The sequence below is a fragment of the Branchiostoma floridae genome, chromosome 8, assembly GCF_000003815.2.
Source record: "Branchiostoma floridae strain S238N-H82 chromosome 8, Bfl_VNyyK, whole genome shotgun sequence".
NCBI lineage: Eukaryota > Metazoa > Chordata > Leptocardii > Amphioxiformes > Branchiostomatidae > Branchiostoma > Branchiostoma floridae.
The window spans coordinates 1014940-1038774 of record NC_049986.1 but is presented as its reverse complement, the minus strand read 5'-3'; the positions used below and the strand labels follow the sequence as shown (position 1 = coordinate 1038774).

Below are 23835 nucleotides of genomic sequence, written 5' to 3'. Positions count from 1 at the left end.
CTTCCACTAAAAATGGAATATTGAATTATCACCTTTCTAAAACTAAATTTGAAAACATCCCCATGCAAGAATGGACTCTTCTTGCGATGCCCATATGTATATATTCTTTTTACGTGAAACCCACCAGGAAAAACTCACATTTCACAAAATGCACCATAGATTTAAAAAAAAATTGCTGTTTTATTGTAAGAACAGCAATTTCAATGTCCAAATCTAGTATCTAAATTTTTGACAGCAGCACAAGTGGCTCAAAATATTCTGTAGAAACCTGTGTGATACAAACACATCCACAACTAGAAGCTCGACATTGGAACCCTTATATTATAATTAAAATACAGGTCCGGCATGACAGCTCAGGTATGACATAAAAGGTAGGATCCAAGAAAATATTCCTCAAGATCAAGAAATGTTTAATGCAAACCCTTGAACTGGCACATAGAGATATGCATATTTCTACGGGGTGCAGTAATACTAGCATTGAGGAAAAAAACACTGTATTTTTCTTTCTGTGGACATTGAATATGCTTCCTTTTTAATGAAAACCACAGTATACCAGCTGTGAACGCAGCTGATTTGTGTTGTATACAAACCTTTTTTGGGTAGACGATTTCCTCTCGGAGCAGCGTGTTCTCCCCGGCTGCCCTGTCCAGCAGGCCCCAGTCCATCTTGATGTCCCAGCTGAAGGTGTAACAGGTGGAGATGATGGCTGCACAGATCCACAGGTAGTAAAAGGTGTGGCTGTGGGTCTCACCTGTCACCTCTGGGGGGAACCATTATATATACATTAGGGATGGCTGCACAGATCCACAGGTAGTAGAAGGTGTGGCTGTGGGTCTCACCTGTAACCTCTGGGGGAGAACCATTATATATACATTAGGGATAGCTGCACAGATCCACAGGTAGTAGAAGGTGTGGCTGTGGGTCTCACCTGTAACCTCTGGGGGGGAACCATTATATATACATTAGGGATGGCTGCACAGATCCACAGGTAGTAGAAGGTGTGGCTGTGGGTCTCACCTGTAACCTCTGGGGGAGAACCATTATATATACATTAGGGATCTACCTGTCACTTAAGAGTGGAACAGTTAGGAACACTAAAAAGTATGTGCCATATTAGGCAATAAAGATTGTGACTGTGCATCTCACATGTCACCCCTTGGAAAAAGGGGCAAGGATATTCAATTTAGATACTTTTCAAGGGACAGGAAAGTTTCCATAGAGCTACTTTTGGGTTCACTCGAGAGGCTTTGCCAAAAATAAGGTCAGGTCAATAGGAAGCTATGGGTGTGGATATCACCTGTCATCCTAGATAGATTTCTTAGAACTTAAAAATGATGTAATCTATATCTAAAACAACAGGAGGTAGGTGACTCATTTGCATCAAATTTGTCTTATACTTAAGACTTGTAACTCACCTCCATGGACTCTGGACAGCGTTGCAAAAGCGATGACAAAGAAAGACGTGGAGTACTTCCCAGCATTCACCAGGTGAGGGAAGGCGTGTTTGGTGTCCCGGTAACGCCGCAGGCACTGAGCGAAGCGAAACCAGGCCGGCAGGCAGGCCATGACGGAGCGAATACCGTACTTCCAGCTGGTACAGATCTTAGGATCTAATGGAAGCAACAGAAACGTCATGTAAAGAAATGTATGAATTACATTCTACAACTGTTGATAAACAGCATGAAGTATAGGAAGCAAACAATATTTCTTCTGTTGAGCTATAACCTCAGAATATCTACCACCAAAGTTTCAGATTTATACTATTATTGCCTTTTACAACTGAGTAACTTTTCTATGTTGATGTGAAAAGGATATGTATTCTAAGCCATTCAGAGATAACTTGTAACTTGATTTTTGGGGGCATGGCATAGCCATGGTTTACCTCAATATACCGTATTAACATGTATGCCAACTTCACTTGTGCCTGGAGAAATTCTAAAGAATTTTTGACCCAGTCTCATTAAATAAAAGATAAGGCTAACAACAACATTGACTAAAGAAAGACACACTCAGGCATTGACAGAAACACTTGATTTTCTTAGGGATAAAAGATCTTACTAGGATCGTCGTGCCACTCCACTTCATAGATGAAGTAACAGATCATGTACTCAAAGTCCAACAGTACGGCCACCAGGCTATTCAACTGGTCAGCCAGCCAGAAGTCTGCAAAGTTCACAGGGTGGAATGGTGCTGTGAAGATTCGGAACTGGAAAAAACACACACACATATATACAAATAAGAAACAATCACAAAAATTTACATGAGAGAACTACTATGCATTGCCTTTTATACTAAATGTAACTGGCATTGCCTTGCAAAACTAATGCAACTTCAGAAATTGGCAAAAAAATTTATCCCCCAAAATGATAAAAATATTCATTTACAAATCGGCTGTGGATTGAAAAAAAAAACATGGAAAGTCAAGTTAAAACATTTACTAATACAATTTAGAAGTTTGAAACAATATGTGCATACCTCCCCCCCCACACACACACACACACACAACACACACACACACACACACACACACACACACAACACACACATACACACACACACACACTCACTCACCAATATCCTGAGGAACCAGAAGCGAGCCCGGTGGTAGAAGATCTTGAGAGGGTTGAGGAGGAACAGTAACATGAACCCCACCAGTATCAGTGGATGTACAAAGCTGGGGATCTTCAGCACATCACTGTAGATATACCCCAGTACTGACATGGACCACAGCACTCCCAGGAAACTGGCAACCTGTCACAATGGTTGGAGATGGACCATTACATTCTTTTACTGTATGGTGCTTACTGTAAATGCAGAAATGTTCGCGGTGGATTAATGTTCGCGGTTTTCGCCCGCCTGCTTCTCGCCCGCCTGCGCCATAGCCATGGAAGAATATCAGTCATCGTAGCCTATGCCCCAACTAATGTAGCAGCCGATCAGGAAAAGGATGAGTTCTTCACCCAGCTAAATGACCTTATGTCGACCATTTCCAGACATGACATTGTATGGATTCTTGGGGACCTTAATGCTACCACCGGACCTGACAGGGCTGGGTATGAGCCTAGTCTTGGCCCCCATGGATCCGGCATCTGCAACAACAACGGCAAGAGACTCCTCGAGTTCTGCTCCAGCTTCCGACTACGGACAGAGCGCTCCTTCTACCCTCACAAGTCCATTCACAGCATGACATGGATTAGCAACGATGGGCAGACGCGGAAAGAACTGGACCATATCCTCACCAGGAGACGTTGGCATGCATCCACTGACTGTCGTGTTTACCGCAGCGCAGTGCTGGGAAACTCTGACCACAGGCTGCTTGCTATGACCGTCTGCCTTCGACTGCAAAGGATCCCTTCCAGTAACGCTCAGCGTAAGGTTGACGTGTCTAGGTTGCGGTCACCCGAAGTTGAAACCCACTTCCAACTGGACCTCCAAAACCGCTTTACTGCTCTGTCTACACTTACAGATGAGGAGAACCCGGAAAAGCTTTGGGATGTCTTCAAGCAGAACGTCACAACCGCTGCAGTCCGGGCGCTTGGCCATAAGAGAAAGAAGAAGAAGAAAGACTTTCTCTCAGAGGAAACCCTCAGTGTTGTGGAGGCAAAAAGAGCAGCCAGACTGGAAGGAAACCGCAGTGAGTGCAGACGCCTCAACGCCATACGCAATAAGCTCCTTCGCAAGGACAAGCAGAGATGGCTTGATGACCTAGCAGAAGAAGCGGAGGCGGCTGCCCGCAGAGGAGATCAAGGGTCCCTCTATAGGACTCTAAGGACCCTCGCAGGGAAGACAACTCCACCTACTGCTTGTGTGAAAGCCATGGATGGAACAGTCCCAGACACCCCAGACCAACAGCTGGCAAGATGGAGGGAGCATTTCGAGAACCTGCTCAATCGACCAGCACCGCCCCCCTCCCCCCAGCTCGATGCACTAGCCGCCGCAGCCAGCGAGGACGACTCTGTTCCTACTGGCCCCCCCTCGCGAGAGGAAGTGGTCAAAGCCATACAGAAGCTGAAGCCTGGCCGGGCTGCAGGAGCTGACGGCATCACACCTGAACTGCTGCTCCACGGAGGCCCTGCACTAGCAGATCAGCTCTTACAGCTGTTCACTGCCATCTGGAGCAGTGAGACCATCCCGGAAGACTGGTTGCAAGGTGTCATCCTTCCCTTTTGGAAGAAAGGGTCAAAGGATCTCTGCAGCAACTACAGAGGGATTACCCTACTGAGTGTTCCCGGGAAGGTGTTTGCCAACGTCATCCTTGGAAGACTGCGCCCACTCCTCCTCCGCAAACAGAGAAAGGAGCAGAGCGGCTTCACACCGGGTCGCTCGACTGTGGACAGGATCTTAACTCTGCGACTGCTGGCCGAGAAGAGAAGAGAATTCAGGAGACCCCTCTACGCGGCCTACGTTGATCTGAAGCAGGCTTTTGACTCCGTCGACAGACAGGCCCTGTGGAAGATCCTCAAGACTCTTGGTGTCCCAGCTAAGCTTCTGACTCTCCTTGCTCTCCTTTACTCCGACACTACATCCTCCGTCAGAGTAAATGGACAGATGTCTGACTCCTTCCATATCAACAGTGGTGTCCGCCAGGGTTGCGTCTTAGCACCATCTGTGTTCAATACAGCCATTGACTATGTCATGAGCAGAACTGTGGCTCAGTGTGCCTGTGGTGTTAAAGCTTTGGGAATGTCACTGTCACTGACTTGGACTACGCGGATGACGTGGCTATCCTAGCTGAAGCCATGGAAGCCCTCCAACTTGCCCTCCAGGCCATGGACACGGAAACCCATCCGCTGGGCCTGCAGGTCAGCTGGGGAAAGACCAAGGTCCAGAGCCTCAGTGACTACGAGCCTCCTCCACAAGGACTGGTGATCAACTCCAACCCGGTTGAAGCTGTTGACAGGTTCTGTTACCTTGGAGGCACCATAACATCAGACTGCAAGAGCGACACAGATATCCAACTCCGCATCGGCCGGGCCGCCTCGGCAATGGCCAGCCTGGACAGGGTTTGGACCAGCAGCAAGATCTCTGTGCAGACAAAGATAAGGCTCTACAACAGCCTCGTGCTGTCCATTCTTCTCTACGGGGCAGAGACTTGGACTCTCACTGCTGCCCAGGAGCGCCGACTCGACGCCTTTGACACTAAGTGCCAACGGAGAATCCTGGGGATCAGGTGGCACGACTACGTATCCAATGTCACCCTGCGCGAGACCACCAGTCAACCCCAACTGTCCAACAAGGTGCGCCAGGCCCGTCTACGCCTGTTTGGCCACATTGCCAGGACGGAGCCACCTCTGGAAACAGCTGCCCTTCTGAGGGAACCGACCCCACCCAACTGGTCCCGCCCCAGGGGCCGTCCCAGGCATACCTGGCAAGAACAACTGAAGGACGACCTGAGGGCTGCCGGCCTCGACCATACCACCGCCTGGGTGCTGGCCCTCAACAGACCTATGTGGAGATCTGTGTGTGCAGGCGCTACGCTCCATCCCGGAGCATGCGGACCTGAGTGAGTGAGAGTGAGGTTTTTGCGGCGGCCGCTTCACCGCGAATTTAAAACCACCGCGAACATTTTTCCATAGCAGTAAGAGACTACAGTGCATGGTGCTACCGTGAAATTAATACCACCGCGAAAAGTCCATTTTCCCGCTACCGCGAAATTAAATCCCCACAAACTTAAATGCATTTACAGTACCTTTCATTGCATTACATGTCATGCACAAACTATAGCCTACAGTTTATGTATTACAAATATGGAAATGTTCATGGGGGTTTTACATTTCACGCACTTTTCCACTACAGTATCACTACACCACCAATAATCATTTCCTTTCTATTGATATACACATGTAGTAGTAAAGATTTGCTTAACCTGCAAAATTAAACTACAAAAAAAAAAACACCTTTCTCCTTCTATGACAAAAATAAATCTCAACAAAAGATAAATGAACATTGGACTGATTACAACCTGGTGTGTTGCTGGAAGTTGGTTGCACTGGCTAATAGTATACAGATAATAAGCAATAATAATGTATTCTAAGGATACATGCAGTGTAACAAGTGTTTCTGCAGTTGCCCAGACATAGTCAACATTACAAATATAAAGTTGCCCAGCCAATACCAAAATTAGGAAGTACGAACTTGACTGACTAGTTGATGGTGGGTATTTTCATATAACAAATGTGTTAGATAGGAAAAACAGAATACGACAGATCCTCACCTCTAGTATCTCACTATGTGAGAGATGGTGTCGCGGGTCAATCTCGAAGATGAGCACGTGATTGACACCAAACTTGCGCCAGCCCCAGGTGTTCAGGCCCAGGAGGTACAGGAAGAACACGATGAGGAACGACCCGCGGTACATCCGCACCGCGGGCCAAAGTTCAATGTCGAAGCGTGAGAAGACGGCTGTTGGGTGGGACAAGGTTGAATCTCTTAAACTCCCATAGACTCAAAGTGTCATGTAAATGGTACGTGATTACAATCATTAAACTCTCCAAAAGTTTTGCTAATATTTACACAAACGTTCTAGAGTAGTTTTGAATGGCTGAGTGTCTATGCTAGAGTTCTTAAAAGCTACAGGTCACAAGTTTGATTTCCGGACAGACATTGTGTTTTTGGAAAAGGCACTTACACAATTGCAACTTTCACCACTCCACCAAGGTGTAAAATGGGTACCTGGCTTCAGTTAGGGAGGTAAAAAGTGGTGGAAGGAGAGGGATGGGCTAAGCTGAATTCCAATACCGTGCCCTACGTAGACACAATGGATAACAACCCACTGCCCCTACAGCCCTGAAAAGGCAATGGGACTGCCTTTACCGTAAAGGTATATACAGTCAAACCTGCCTGAGCGACCACCTCTTCTCAGCGACCACCTGGCCATTTCGACCGCTTTTTCTCGGTCCCGATTTATTTTCCCATTGACGTAAGCATGAAGCGACCTTTTCTCAACAACCACCTGGCCAACGCGACCGGCCCAAATTGGGACCCATAATGACCGCATCATTTTCAAAATTGAGGTTTTCATCGATTTTTGATTTAGCACGATTTTGTGCCGAAATCGGCCATTTTTCGTCGGATTTTGGGGTTAAATTTACAGTTTACAGTGTGCCTGTTGTATTTGAGATTAAAGACCTCGCTTCTTTGCGTGCGTGCAGTGTGCTTGCTTTATGCCATTAAGCACAATGGAAACCATTTATACTTTCCATCGGGCATGTTTTGAGTCGATACTCTTCTCAGCGACCACCTGTCCAAATCGACACCTTTTTCCTGGTCCCCTGGGTGGTCGTCTTGGACAGGTTTGACTGTAGTCCCATGGCCTAAATTAACTTTATCCTCATTACCTTATTGGAGGTGGTATACTAATTGATAGGTTTATGTTGTGGGTTACCATTTGTTTTAGATCAGTCATCAGACTATATGGCAATGGTGAATGATTAACAACATTTAGAGGGTACCTGAGGGCAATTAGAGCGCTGCCTGTTTGAATAACCCACATTTTCTGGGCTGACTTTGCATAAGAAACTCTTATATGGTCTACATTCTTCTTGATGCTAGATAAGCCATATGTACACAAAAAATGCTTTTGGGCTCATGAATTGTTAAAGGGGCATTCCACTCCACACGGGAGTATTATTTTCCGATAGATATTCATTTTAGGAAGTGATAACTGCATACGACTTCACATTATACGATAAAGTACCCAGTTGCTCCACGTGCCTCAAAAGTATTCAGTCTTCTACTAAACTCCCCAACTACCCTCTAATTGAATTAATCCTATGGCTGAATACAATGCAGAACTTTTAGGTAAGATTACCAAACTAATTTCAGGTTCGCTAAGAAATTTCGTCTTGTTCTTGTATTCTTTGCTATCTTATGAGCAATTTGCCTTCTCGGTGTGCTCAGCGTTCCTCATTTATTCCGAAAATATGTACGATAAACATGGTGTCTATGCGTATAGTGAATGCATGGGTAGTGTCTGCATGGGTTTAGTGAGTGTCATTATTGTTTTATAAAACACACATTACGTAATTCATCCCAAGGTGATTCGGCTGATTATGTATTCATTGACACATTATTTGTTGGAAAACAAGACTCCCTTCTGGAGTGGAATGCCCCTCTTCTTCTTCTTTCGGTTAGGCTGCCAACCTCATCTTTTTGAGGATTCTGCAGCCGTGGCAACATGGAGAGGTTCACTGCGCAGACTGAGGGGGGATTATATTTTGGATTTAAACATAGACAAGGATGGAGATAGCGCCACCTCCGCTGGGAGGCCGTTCCAGTCTCTAGTTGTACGTGGGAAGAAGGCATTTTGCCTATATTGGGTTCTACTAGTCGGTACCTTGTATGCTGCGGGATGGGTCGATCTCGAACTTCTAGCTTGTGGAGCGGGACTCGTTTTGCAGTTAATAGCCAGATCCCCTGAGTGGTATTTATAAAAAGTGACCAATCTGGCCCTCCGTCGTCTCTCCTGGAGTGTTGGCCACTCAAGGTCGTGAAGCATTTCGCTGACACTGGAGGACCGTCGATACCTGTTTGACACCCACCGGGCAGCCCTACGCTGGACCGCTTCGAGCTTCGCTATATCCTTTGCTGTATAGGGGTCCCAAACGGGACTAGCAAATTCTAGTAATGGTCGGACTAATGTAACATAAGCAAGGTTTTTTATCTTTTTGGATCCTACCTTTATGTTTCTTCTCAGAAAACCTAGGGTTCTGCTGGCCTTGTTGGTGATGTTTGCGATGTGCGTACACCCCTTTAATAGAATGTCTCAAATAAGAAAAAAAACCTTACCTGATATCACCACCACCAACGACAAAACCAAGAAGATGCCAGAGAACAGGCCTACACGAAATGTTGTCCACGGAGTTTGCTGAAAATAGAGAAAAACACAAATCTGAAACAACAGACAACTGAATCACTTCAAGGACATCCAAAACAAATCTGAAACAACAGACAACTGAATCACTTCAAGGACATCCAAAATGAAACTTTTAATATTAGGTGTTGGAAGATAAACTGTCTGGGACAGGCTTGGAATGTGATTTTGACATCTAGTTCTCCGGTTGCTGTCGTCGCCATGTTGGTGGGTTGAATGGGAAGGGTTCCAAGATGACTGTCAGTCATTCCAAACACACAAATCATTCTAAAAGGGAATTCTCCATAGTCTGATATTTTTTATGTATGTACGTAGAGGTAGAATATCCCAGTTGAGGTAGAGAAATTAACAACACAATGGGATAGGGAATTTCCTGAGTAGTTTAAGTATCACAGGTATGAGATCTTAAGTTGTATTAAGGTCTTTTTATTAAGAATGATTGTAATTGATACGCAATTCAGACATGTACATTGACTGCCATGTATCTACAAATAAACTATTCAAACTATTCAAATGTAACTGAATACAAGTTACAACCTAGATGCTTATTAAAGTTGTGTTCTGTCATGGAGAAAAAAAATCAAGCAATTGTATTGTTCAGTGATCTAGTTTATCAGTATAATGTAACAGTCAGTCTTAGGCAAGTGGCTAGTGCAAAACAAAAGAACAGTCACATACTGTACAAATCATGGCATCTTTTCAATGTCAGTAGTTAGTGTACATATTTTACATTTTCCTTCTTCAGGCTGACTGATGCCATAACCAGTGAATACTTGGTCAAGTATGAAAAATCATGATCTTAGTTTAGAACCATGAGCCCACACCAATTTAATTTCTTGGTTCACGGATTTTTTCATAAAAAATATGGAGCGAGAGGGCGAAATAAAAATAAAAATTGTAAAATGGTTGGGGTAAAGGTAACGACTAATGCAAAACATTAAGAAAAAAAGTTTTCAGCTTGAAAAAAGTACAAAAACACTATTTTTGTACAGTAACAGCACGTGTACCCACACTTTAAGGAGCTTATAATACAAAGGCCAATTTGCTACACCAGAAAGTTGGTGAATGGTTTCATTAATGGTGAAAATTTGCTGAGTAGTAATTTTTATTTTTAATTTTTTTCCCAAAAAATAGGAGTGAGCGAATCCGTGAACCAAGAAATTAAATCGGTATGGCCTGAATATCTTGTATTTTACCTGTTCTCCTAGAGGGGGCACTCTTAGTCTCTTCATGGCCCGCTGTCTGTTCCCCCCCTCCAACTCTGACGTCACCACGGCCTGGGGTAAGGACAGGTCAAGTTCAAATTGAATGCTTACTGTAACACAGTGATTTTCAAAAGCATCGGACCACCATCGGTTTTCAGAAAGTGATAAGTTTGATCTAAATGAGCTAGTCAAGAAACATTGCTGAAGGATTCCTTGAGAAGTAGTTCTTTTAAGGCAAAAAGAATCGTATACATACAATCCAACTCTTATGAAATATCTAATAAACATCTAATAAAGTCTACATGTACCCAGACTTCGATATTATGTATATACATGTATCTGTATCTGTATCTGTATCTGTATTCTATATAGCCCGTATAACCGCCGTTCGGCGTAACACACCAGCTGGTTATATTACACCAAACAACCTGATGTGTATGTCAATATACAGCCCTTCAATTACATGTATGTGGACTCAGCTGGCCTATCAACACTGATAAGGGCTAGTCCAATATAAATTTGAAAAGGAAGAAATTTTAAACACATCACAATACCACAACAGTTACTTCTCTACACTAATTGACAGTCTCCTTGTCTCTATTCAAAGTTCAAAATACATTTCTTTCTGTCTGACTCTATGTCAGGTTCAAAAACTATTTTTCTCAGGGCAAGTTGAAAAACCACTTCTGTTCACCCCTACATATAAGTGGATTGGCCCATGATAACACTGTTTGAACTGTAATTCTTCCAACCACCTGGCAACAAAGCATATCACCAACTATTCTCAGTCCTGCTGATAAGAAGAATAAATTTGTTAAAACTGTGGTGGGAAGAAACATTTTTGTGGTCAAATCAAGTACACACAATCATTTTTTTTACATAATCTTACAGACGTCCTTGACATGAGTTTGCTGGGTATCTATCTTGCGTCAGCATCAACTTTTCACCCCCGTACTTACTGTACTTACATTGTAAATTTGTAGCTACTACAACATGCACCTGGAAGACCTAACCGTACATGAATTCCTGTTTAATTTGAAAGCTCTATGCAGTTCCTGTCTTCTATAGGTTTTTTTTTCCCTAACGTTTAAAAGTTATGCAATACAGTAACTGTAAAAGGTAAAATGTTCCTGGTGGTCTTTGCTTCCAGCTTTTCCAGCGACCTATTCGTCGCTAAGTTAGATCACAGTAAACATTTCTCCTTTTACAGTAAAACCATATGCCAGGGATAAACAAGTCCACTAGCCCTATAGTCCCGGACAAGTGAAAATGCCACTCGGGCAAGTGCATGTCCTTCCCCACTTGCCCGATCGGACAAGTTAGCTTTTCTCCATTGAGTGAGATTTTTATGTACTTGCTACTTTTCAAAGTCATGGCATCAAGCATTGATTAACACAGAAAATAGAGCCAATAACAAAAATTCAATTGAAGACCATGAATGTACATATATAGAAAAATGTCATTTAGATTTCGGGCAAGGGAAAAGTTGGTTCGGGCAAGTAAATTTTTTGCCCGATAGGACAAGTCAATTTTAGAAAACTTGTCCAACCCTGTATGCACTGCAGTTTCAACTGCAAATTGAAGACCACCATAAACTTAAATCACCAGGAACTATTCCCTTTTAAGTAGTTTTATACAGTATTCAAATATAAAGAGACAACTTGAAATCATAATTATTTTCACTAACAAAATATTGATGCACTGAAAAATCCCAAAAAGTGAAAAAAGGCAGGTTTACTTTAGAAAGGACTCAATGCTATCTATGCTCTGGGTTCTAGGGGTGGGTACCGGTACAGAAAATTCAGGTCCAGGTCCGGTTCAGGTCCAAAGGATCAGGTCCAGGTCCGGACCTGAACCTGGACCTGATGCAGTATGACTCATAGTCATACCAATGGTCCATTTCACTACAAAGAGATCTAGACTTACACTGGTGTTTTAAAATCCTTCAACGCTAACTGCACCTGTACGATTGGCTGTAAAACTTGGTAGAAATTACTATAAACTCTACTCTACTTCACTCTTGTTATTTTCTTCCACCTGCAAGCGCCAAAACGTGTATATGCCTGATAAAATAATCTGTTAATTTTCTAATCGGTCCAACATCCGGTGCACCTAATTTTTTCAGGTTTGGTTTTTCTGGACCGGTCCAATAAGAAAAACCGGTTTTGTACCAGTACGCTGTACCGATACCCAGCCCTAATGGGTTCTATATCATTTCATTCGTAAGTACGCAAAAGACCAAAAGATTTGTGAGTGCACAGTATGGCAACAAGATACTAGAATAAAAATGAAACAAAACCTGACATACCAAAATCTGTCATTCAAAATGTTATAGCAATTTCAACAGGAGAAAAACATTTCTCCACTCACAAGGCTTAGAATACTGTAACTTTTTAAAACTTTGGTCTTACCCAAACTTTGACATCTCCACATATCCTGGCAGTCAAAACTTCCTTTTTCCCATTCAGGTGCGTTACACACAGGGTCGCTACGGGGAGAGACTTGGGCCGGGGGTAAGACAGAACCATCTTGATCTCAAGACAGGCGACGATTGAGAAGACGGCCGGAGACTTTGTAAAATCATTCGGGTCTTTAAAGGAGGTCTGGGCTAAGCTAATATATCCTTTAAGGGTGTGATGGGGAGTTTGGTCATCAATAAAAATTAAAAATCAGTCACTGATTAGCTACTACTGTCTTTTAAAAAACGAACCTGAATTCATCCAAAATTGCCTTTTTTTTAGAAAAACACAAGCTACAAACATGTAGGTTCCTTTAGTACAGAAACTTTGTGGATAGGAACAGTTTTGAAACCCCCATACACATCCTTTGATTGACACTAAGTAAGAGATGTGCATGCATGTGTCACCCCTCCAAACAGCTGGTGTTCACGTGAAGGCGTGATGGCTCTATTGACAGTCTTACCGGGTAAGTTTTATCACAATAGGAGGACTAGATATATAAGGAATACTGTATAACCCAATTGTGCTAATTGAACAGTATTAAGCTTGTGCAATGGTCACTTATAGACACATATAGTACTTCTCATTCAGATTGAGAATTTTCACCGGTACAGCTTTATCTTCATTTTCCTAACTTGCTTTTACTGTAAGGTGTAAGAGGGTCAAAGGGCACAGAAATAATGACAGACTAACACTCTGGGCCCATTGTGCCACAGGGTAGAACTTACAAGTCTGGACAACACTGGATTACTGTACTCTCAAATACTGGCTTCCTGTGGGATTTAACTGTCTGAGCACCGAATAAAAGATGCTACAAGCATTGTTACCTTTGCCAGAATGGCTAAGGTTATGTTTTAGGCTTGTGAGTCTGTCTGTGTGTGTGTCTGTGTGTCTGTTAACAGCATAACTCGAGAAGCCTTTGATGTATCCCGATTATATTTGGTAGGTGGGTAGGGGTCTTGAAAACGAAGGTCAAGTTCGATAATGGGCCCCCTAGCGGCTTGCTAAGGTACTGCAGCAGAACCTCAATTTTTGATATCTCGTGTTCTGGACATGCTGTGGTTATGATTTTTTAGTGGTAGATAGCCCTTGAGGCAGAGAGTAAGTGCCGTAAGTTTGGACCCCCTAGCGGCTTGTTTGGAACTGCAGTCACCGATTTCCTTTCAAACTTTGGACGAGAATAACTGGAGAACGTGCTGATGGATCGTCATGATTTTTGGTATGTAGATAGCCCAGGTAACAATGTACATAATGGAATACTGATTATGCAAATCAGCAACTAATTTGCATAATTAATGAGGAAAGTTTATAACTCCACTGCATTTCACGATAGGACTTTCAAACTTGTCACATATATAGATGAGAAAGAGAGAAATATCAATGCATATTAATTATGCAAATGACGGCCTCATTTGCATAATTAATGAGAAAATATGAACGTGTTGACGGATCGTCATGATTTTTGGTCTGTAGATAGCCGAAGGGAAGACTTACATGATGGAATTATAATTATGCAAATCGACAGCTAATTTGCATAATAAATGAGGAAAGTTTGTAAATCCACTGCATTCCTTTATAGGACTTTTAAACTTGTCACATTTGTAGCTGAGAAAGAAAGAAATATCAATACATTATTAATTATGCAGATGATGATCTCATTTGCATAATTAATGGGAAAATATGAACGTGTTGACGGATCGTCATGATTTTTGGTATGTAGATAGCCTAAGTAAAAACTTACACAATGAGATACTAGCTATGCAAATTAACAGTTAATTTGCATAATTAATGACAGAAGTTGATAAATCCACTGCATTCAGTGATAGGACTTTCAAATTTGTCACATATGTAACTGAAAAAGATGGCAGAGAGTAAGAGGTGTATGTTTGGGTCCGCTAACGTCTTTCCTTGAACTGCAGGAGCCGGTTTCAAGAAGGATGAAAGTATCATCATGATTTTTGGTATGCTGATAACTTAAGTGATGCTTGATACAATTTAATATTATTAAGTAAATAGGGATCTAATTTGTATGAGCAATGGGAACCAACTCCAGGCATATAAAATAAAATGTAATGAGTAACACATTCTACATAACAAACCTGGTTTATTTGGCAAAGGTATGTGTTCGTGGAACTCTAGTTACTTCTGTGAAAGGTGACATTTCATATGAGTAAGGACAGAAGGCTATATAGAAGACAGGTAAGATATGAGGTTTCATACCTTTTCTAGCATTAGATACATGTTATGCTTTTGGGGAAGACTTTCTATGGTTTCTGTGTGTAAAGAATGATAATTTCTTTCAATGCTATTCAATAACCTATATTATCATATAGCCAGATGGAGTTGGCCAATCAGAGGCCCCCATTTCCCATGGGTTATCAGGCAGTAACCTCAAAAGTGGTCGGTTATTCTAATAACCGACCACTTTTTGGACCGCACCATTATACAGGGGACAGTCATGAATTTTTTTTGTACTGTTGTTTGTGACACTGTGTAAACCATGCATAACTGTCAAAAATATTATGATTGATTGGTTATGTTAATTAGGGCTCCACACGGGGAATATAGGGATACTTGAAAAGGAATTATGCTGATTTTACACATTTTCATTATGGCTTTCTAACGTGATTAATCCGGTACCTTCCTAAATCACTTCATATATACGTACTTTGTCGTGCCCAAGTGAAAAGGCTCTGCATGGGGGGTACCAGGACTCCACTTAATACATGTAGTTTGTATTGCAAATAAGCCACATGTTGATGCTGATATGCTATCTCACAAACAGATGATTAGTTAAAATTATTACTTAAATGATGATGATGAAATAGTTTAATGTTTGTATTATATATAGACACTATTGTACAATATATATATTGCAAATGTATTTTTATGTAATGTATTAAAGTGTTTATTTGTTATAAATGAATTTGTGTGAAATAACTGTCAGTTGGATAGGCTATATGATAATAACGTTAATGCCCCGCCTTATCCTCGGTGTATATGGTGAGATAATCCCTGGTCAGGTGCGATAACCACCTCATAAACCACCTCGTTCGCTACGCTCACTCGGTGGTTTATTCGGTGGTTATCGCACCTGACCAGGGGTTATCTCACCATATACACCTCGGGCCGGGGCATTAACCCTTTATTATTCGTTTAATAATGTGCTGGACTATTTTAAGAGTAAAAATGTTTAATTTTTCTTAACACTATCCTTGCTAACTAGGCTCTTAACCAATCATACAAAACATCTTCAGCAGCAAGAAGGCAGTGTACAAAATACTTTTCTGATCCAGGTTGCACACTGAGCAACCTGGGGCAAAAACTAGGTTGCACTACTGAATTACAAGTTGCACCACCTACAATTCACTAATTTCTGAAAAAAATACATAACCTTTTAATATCATTTACTTATGTTTGTTTCAAACTAAAGATCAAGTAAATTGACAACAAAATAGAGTTCTGAGGCTTAAAATCTAAGTTGCACCCTGTGCAACCTGAGCTTAGAAGTAAGTTGCACCAAGCAAAAAGTGGTTGCAATGTGCAAGTGTGCAAGTGGGTATTTTGCACGCTGAAGAAGGTTAACTATTTTTAACTACCTCCCTAGAACTGTCATGACAACTGCCATGGGAAAAGAAGAATGTCTACGTATACACTATCATCTTTCCAAGAGAGAGTGGTTGTTGAGTCAAGGTTGTACAACTGTCCTTGGGTAAGGGGTGGAGGGGAGGTGCAGAGAAGAACCACCCTACACATTTGGCAGTTTGGTGACAGCTATTCTTAAAGTAAACTTGGTGCCATCCTAGTTAGTTTATGGGGCTCCAGGGCTCGAAATTCATTTTTGGGATTAGGTGCACTGGTGCACCCAGCTTAAAAATTTTTGGGTGCATCACTTAAATTCAAGTAATAACCTAATAGTAATAATTAAACTTAGTTACAAGCTATCAAATTCTAAAACAACTACCATGACAGACATCTTTATTATCTTTATAACACTTAAATGTCAAGAATATGATGTATACTAGTATACTTTGATATCTTTACATACATAAACCTATTAGTAAGAAAATATTTGGCCTGTGCACCCACAGAAAATAATTGGGTGCACAGGTCCAATTTTGGATGCACCTGGGTGCACATGCACCCAGTATTTCGAGCCCTGGGCTCCCATAACCTTAGCTTGGATGGCACTGAGGCTTTGTCACATTTCTGAGCTGGGGCCCATCCGGGCAGCTTTTGGGAACGAAAAAAAAAGATATATATTATATAAAAGATACCAAATTACAAAAGATGTTAGAGAGAAGTCATGGGCATTACTAGTGTACATTTTTATATACACATTTCTATTTTTTGGCAAACAGCCCGGCTGGGCCCCGGTTTGGAAATGTGATGGTAGCCTAAGCTATTGTCTGTCACTCTATGTTTTAATTTTTTTCCTAAGTGTTGGGATGTACTGTAAATTGACTCAAATTTGGCAGCACGGTGGAAATCCAAAAGTTCATGGTGTCTTTGAGTTAGCAGCTGTAATAACAGTAGCAACACAGTGGAAGACAGAATTCTGTGTGTGTGATAAGTTTGCTGTGAGAAGTCACACAGCAAATGTTTCAAGATATACGGTACACTGGTTTAGAGGGAGCTTGCTTGAGTGCTTGTTACTCTTTGCTTATCTGTTATTTGCAGACTTACAGGTACATATGTTTGTTTGAACCTTTGTTTATGTTAAAGTGAGGTAGATTGTAAATTATCATCGGAGCTCAGCCGTGTTGGTAGTAATCATAGACAGTAAGTACAATGGTATGTGTATCAAATTGTCGCCTTCTTCAGGATCAATACTGAAGAGAGGTTACACAGCAAATATTCCAGTATTCAGCATCGAAAATTTTATCTGTGTGTACCTTTATTTGTGGAAGAAGAAAATTTAGCATTATACTAGCAGGGTACGAAATAACACCTGCATATGCAGGTTAGTGCAGGTAAAATTGGAGCTGCGCATGCGCAGGTATTTCTGGTGCCTACCTGCACCTAACCTGCACTGGTCCATGAACTGAATTTATACACAAATGTCCTATGATGTAGGTGTATACGGATTGTTATAAGCTGCATTGACTGCTAACACCTATAAAGTATAAAGGGAAAAATAGTAATGGTTCCTAAACAATTTTAGTATGATCCATACTTCCTAAATTCAAAGTGGTGCAGGTAAAATTTGTCTGGTGCAGGTAATTCTAAATCTTACCTGCACCAGTGCAGGTATGAAGAAAAAAAACTATTTCTAGCCCTGACTAGTTACATTGTAAATGTAATATAGAGACTCAGAGGCAGATTTACCTCTGTATCCCCGATGAGTTTGTCGATCTGTTTGTTGGTGTAGAAGGGAGCGACCTCCACGTGCTCAGTTCTCCAGGCCGCTCCACGGTCAGTCTCCATCAACTTGTCGTGTTTCTTCAGGATCTTCCTGAAGCCCGTGAAGTTCAGACTCTGGAATAATAATAGGTAAGAACAAAAGGTGATGAAAAATAGAATGTCCAGTTGACAAATCTGGTGAAAAAAATTATGATGTTCTCTAACACGAAAATATAGACAGGGAATAAGACTGTGCCCTGTATATGGTTTAATATTTCATTTTTGATAGGAAAATTAATAAATGAAAATCTCATAAAAAGGGACAAAAGAATTTGTCAACTTCTTTGCGAAATGACAAATGCATCTTCTTTATGTGTTATTCATATCATATCATATATCATAATATATCATATATCATATCATATCATATATCATATCAATGTTGTCAGATAAGAGGCATTATGTTGATCTACTTCTTAAAACTAGCAACCTGAGTTTGTAAAGACAGTCGATTTTTGAGAGTTCATTTTGGGTTAGGCATGTATTCCATCTCATAAGGACCGGACATTTTTACCTGATAATTTTGTAACAAGATGAGACTAAGGTAGAACTCAGAGAAGGCCTGAGCTGAACATTTTTACCTGATAATTTTGTAACAAGATGAGACTAAGGTAGAACTCAGAGAAGGCCTGAGCTGAACATTTTTACCTGATAATTTTGCAACAAGATGAGACTAAGGTAGAACTCAGAGAAGGCCTGAGCTGAACATTTTTACCTGATAATTTTGTAACAAGATGAGACTAAGGTAGAACTCAGAGAAGCCAACTGAACATTTTTACCTGATAATTTTGTAACAAGATGAGACTAAGGTAGAACTCAGAGAAGGCCTGAGCTGAACATTTTTACCTGGTAATTTTGTAACAAGATAAGACTAAGGTAGAACTCAGAGAAGGCCTCAGCTGAACATTTTTACCTGGTAATTTTGTAACAAGATGAGACTAAGGTAGAACTCGGAGAAGGCCAGCTGAACATTTTTACCTGGTAATTTTGTAACAAGATGAGACTAAGGTAGAACTCAGAGAAGGCCAGCTGAACATTTTTACCTGATAATTTTGTAACAAGATGGGACTAAGGTAGAACTCAGAGAAAACCAGCTGAACATTTGTAACTGATAATTTTGCAACAAGATGAGACTAAGGTAGAACTCGGAGAAGGCCAGCTGAACATTTTTACCTGGTAATTTTGTAACAAGATGAGACTAAGGTAGAACTCAGAGAAGCCAGCTGAAAATTTTTACCTGGTAATTTTGTAACAAGATGAGACTAAGGTAGAACTCAGAGAAGGCCAGCTGAACATTTTTACCTGGTAATTTTGTAACAAGATGAGACTAAGGTAGAACTCAGAGAAGGCCTGAGCTGAACATTTTTACCTGGTAATTTTGTAACAAGATGAGACTAAGGTAGAACTCGGAGAAGGCCAGCTGAACATTTTTACCTGGTAATTTTGTAACAAGATGAGACTAAGGTAGAACTCGGAGAAGGCCAGCTGAACATTTTTACCTGGTAATTTTGTAACAAGATGAGACTAAGGTAGAACTCAGAGAAGGCCAGCTGAACATTTTTACCTGGTAATTTTGTAACAAGATGAGACTAAGGTAGAACTCGGAGAAGGCCTGAGCTGAATATTTTTACCTGATAATTTTGTAACAAGATGAGACTAAGGTAGAACTCAGAGAAGGCCAGCTGAACATTTTTACCTGATAATTTTGTAACAAGATGAGACTAAGGTAGAACTCAGAGAAGGCCAGCTGAACATTTTTACCTGGTAATTTTGTAACAAGATGAGACTAAGGTAGAACTCGGAGAAGGCCTGAGCTGAACATTTTTACCTGGTAATTTTGTAACAAGATGAGACTAAGGTAGAACTCAGAGAAGGCCAGCTTGAGGTCCTGGATGGTGCGTGTTCTGGTCTTGATGAGTTTCTCCTTGGACCTGGACCGGCGTAGGAGGCTGTGGCGCCGGCTGCGTAAGGTGGGGATCGGTTCCTCCTGCTCCGTTACCTGGTTCATCTCGCTCTGCAGACTCGCAAACTTACGCTGAGCCTCCGCAAGCTTTTCTACAGTTCCACAGAAACAAAGGAAAATTGTTTAAGTAGTCACATAAAAGTATTTGTCTTGTTTCTAAGTTTTGTTCCAATTTTGTACAATTTAGGTACCAGCTCTGTAACACCAGGCTTATCCTCTCATACAGGAATAGTAGTCTCTACCAGAAGACTGCGCTGGCTGTTATAGGGAGAATACTAGTACTATAAATGCAGAAAATTTTGAGGTGGATTAATGTTTGCGGTTTTCGTGGTGGCCTCTTCACCGCGAATTTAAAACCACCGCGAAAATTTTTCCATGGCAGTAAGAGATTACAGTGCATGTTGCTGCGTATACAGCAAACTTAAAACCACCGCAAAAAGTCCTTCTTCCCGCTGCCGCAAAATTAAATCCCTGAGAACTAAAATACATTTACAGTAATTTGGCAGGGGAGTTTTGCTACCAGAGTTGGTTGGGGGGAGTATCAATCTTTGCATGGACTGACTCAACTGGCCAATTTCCCGATTTTTTGCCGAACTGTACTAGGACAGCCTAGTGGAAGCTACTGGTGTAGACTTCTTCTCTTTTCCCTAAGCATGGTAGGTCTTTACATCCCACCAACTCAAGAACATCTCAGTCTAACCAAAGCTTGGTACTCATTTTTACCTGAACAAGGGAATAAATACTAGTAGTAGTAGCTATAAACTGCTTTTCCCAAGGGCAAAACAATGGCGCCTACTGGGGATTCCAAAAGCAAAACCTTTTGATTCTTGTCTGCTTCTTCTAGACGGAGACAGTATAAAAGGTCAGAATAAAGAGGCACCATGAAAAATATTTGGATAAACTTGTTCCTCAACTCACCTGAGAAGAATGTGTTGATTTTGGCCAGCTCCTTGTCGCAGGTGACGAAGAATTTTTCTTCAAACTTTGCAAAATATCGCTGAATGACAGCAGTGCCTGCCACTATGGGAGGAAAAAAACAAACATTTTAAATAACAGAGTATCTCGATCTTCACCAACTATAGTATAATGCTCGCAGTCGTAATGACTGATATGGTAAGCGTACTGACTGCTACATTATATTGTTGGTGACGCTTATGACCATACCATATCTTCTTTTTTTTTCTAAATCAGGTTCGTAGGGCCTGATGTTATCATCATGGTGATGAAGAGCGGCCCATAGCGATAACTGTAGCAGCATCTCTTCTCCCTAAGTCAGAAACATCAAGCTTAAGCAAGCTTGACTTCACTGACTCAATAGGCGAAGCAGGGGTTACTGACTCAATAGGCGAAGCAGGGGTTACGAGGCTGCTCGGGAAATTCCCTACCCCATTTTGGCCGGAATGGTTTGATCCGCCACATCGCACCATCGCACATGTGGCGGGTTCTTTTACGTGCCCGGGGTGTGGCTCTCCCCAAACACGGGACCTCCATTTAACGTCCTATCCGACGGACAACTCATTTTCACTTGAGTAAAGTGAGGAAAGTCGTGTAAAGTGCCTTTCCCAAGGGCACAAGACCGGCAACACGGCAGGCGGATTCGAACCGGCGACCTCTCGGTCACGGGCCGAATACACTACCACTGTGCTACGCGGCCCCTCTAGTTCTACTTTCTGTCATAAAACTATTTCTATTTCAACGCCCATGTTGATGTATCACATTTTTATTTTAACGCCCATGTTCTGTAATAAACTTATTGAGTGTTGCACTATCACTTTTCATTTAGTAAACAAGTCTCCAGGCTCCACAGCATTTGAATGCTTCAACTTCTCACTAATTTGATAAAATCATTTGACAATACTGCATGTGTATCTGTGTTAAATAGTAGCTCACCTTCTTCTGTTGGGGCATTTTCTTGTGCCTCGTACAATAAATCTTTCATCATCTGGAATAAAAGAATAATTTCCATACATTGTTATCAACCACCGCTGTTACTCACATAAAGACTCAGTCAGAGTACTCTTTATCAAATTAACATTTCTTTAAGTTAAAAAGAATAATGTATCGATCAGTTTTATGGTCGGCGTATAACTATAAGCGATAAGTGATAATTAAAACGGTTAAGCCACTAATGAAATCGTCTATCATGACTAGGGCTGGGTACCGGTACAGAAAATTCAGGTCCAGGTCCGGTTCAGGTCCAGAGGATCAGGTCCAGGTCCGGACCTGAACCTGGACCTGATTCAGTATGAGTATGACTCATACAAATGGTCCATTTCACTACAAAGAAATTTGTTTGGTGGAGTATTAGACTTACACTGGCGTTTTAAAATCCTATAACGATAACTGCACCTGTACGATTGGCTGTAAAACTTGGTAGAAATTACTATAAACTCTACTCAACTTCACTCTTGTTATTTTCGTCCACCTACTACGCCAAAACGCGTGAATGCCTGATAAAATAATCTCTTAATTTTCTAATCGGTCCAACACCCGGTACACCCAATTTTTTTAGGTCCGGTTTTTCTGGACCGGTCCAATAAGAAAAACCGGTTTTGTACCGGTACGCTGTACCGATACCCAGCCCTAATCATGACCGTATAAAATCATGCACATTTATGGCCCCTCTCCATGAATTATTGAAAACACAAATCACGAATACATAATTTTATGGTTCATGCACTGCAATTTCTGAACGCCAAAATATTTCTGAACAATTCAAACATTTGCTCTTTGCTCAAATCACATAACGTTAATGTGACGACTTCAGAGAGTTCGACTTTCTAGATATCATAATAGCAACGGTGAATATCAACATCATTTGTGTATCTGTACTCTACAGAGAAATATACGCACCTCGTACTGTATGTACTGAGTTCGCCATTCCGGCGTGATATGCGCCGATAGATGCTCCGCAAACTTCATCTTCGATGACTTGAGACAGTTATCTACTCATGCATCTCAAGAAATCTGCTCTGTTTCCTCAAGGGCGGCCGAAAACGCACGAAAACATCAGCCAAGGGCGTAGACGATTTTATTTTTCCGCCATTTTCTTTCTGGTCAATGGTCCCTTGGGAACGAGATTTTCCTGCTTGCTGCAAGTACAACAATTTCCGCTAGTCGGCGCTAGTAAGCAAGCAAATTTCCAAACATCATGCACGGGAATGTAAACCAATGTATTAAACGTTACCTTATTGATGAACTTTGTGTAATAGTTATTAAAGGTAAACCCACCAGTCTACTGACATTCAACATTATATGAAACATATTTTCTTTTGTGTGTGTATGTGTGCCGTTTGAAAGGAGCGTAATCTTCCGTATTTGTGCCCCTTTCACTTCATCAAATTAGCCTTCACTATTCATATTTCTCGAGTCAAATACAACAGATTTCAAGAGACTCGATGCTACAAACAGATTTACATAAAACTCCCACGATGCAAAAATAGGCAAATATGCTTAGAAAGAATACCTTAACTAATTAATGATTAGCCTACTCCATTGTAATACTATATCAAAAAATTACGTTAGCCCTTATTGTTACGTTAACTAAGTTTTTAAGCTTTGAATTATCCTATACCTCTATTTTGTATTTTATGTAGTAGTTTTTGCCATACATTGTATTATGTACAATTGTCGTGCAATAAAGTTCTTCTATAATATATTCTTCTATAATATATATGTAACCGCTAGCTCAGTCTTTTTGCTTTCTAACCACGGGTGCACGTGCTGTCTTTTGTCTGTCACCCGTGGTTTAATATATATATACAGTAATAGATTGAGCCAGCAGCCATTACAGCCGCTTTCGGCAATGCTGCAGAATTGTCATCTAACCGTACTCATCTATACACTCGTAGCACATGTTAACCTTATTAAAGTATACGAAATTCACGTCGCCATTTACAAAGTATAATACGTACATGTGACGAGGGGATAGAC

At 41.3% G+C, this 23835-nt stretch overlaps 1 protein-coding gene across 3 annotated transcripts in view; it reads right to left on the bottom strand.

Annotated features, from left to right (window-relative positions):
* LOC118420448 (xenotropic and polytropic retrovirus receptor 1-like) overlaps positions 1–22989 on the bottom strand; it is a 28231-nt gene extending 5242 nt beyond the window's left edge. For 2 of the 3 annotated variants that reach the window (XR_004831741.1, XM_035827249.1), the window contains exons 1-12: positions 22756–22988; positions 21793–21844; positions 20821–20922; positions 19768–19994; positions 17865–18014; positions 10069–10149; positions 8788–8866; positions 6215–6402; positions 2572–2751; positions 2059–2206; positions 1416–1610; positions 591–760 (exon numbers count right to left, since the gene is read on the bottom strand). Coding sequence is in view for 2 of the 3 variants with exons in the window: in XM_035827249.1 (XP_035683142.1) it covers positions 591–760; positions 1416–1610; positions 2059–2206; positions 2572–2751; positions 6215–6402; positions 8788–8866; positions 10069–10149; positions 17865–18014; positions 19768–19994; positions 20821–20922; positions 21793–21844; positions 22756–22824 (1641 nt within the window). In the remaining variant the exon portion in view is untranslated. Of the gene's footprint in view, positions 1–590; positions 761–802; positions 1027–1415; positions 1611–2058; positions 2207–2571; positions 2752–6214; positions 6403–8787; positions 8867–10068; positions 10150–17864; positions 18015–19767; positions 19995–20820; positions 20923–21792; positions 21845–22755 lie in introns of those variants that run through there. The other variant, XM_035827250.1, reaches the window with a different exon arrangement.
* Positions 22990–23835: the final 846 nt, after the last annotated feature.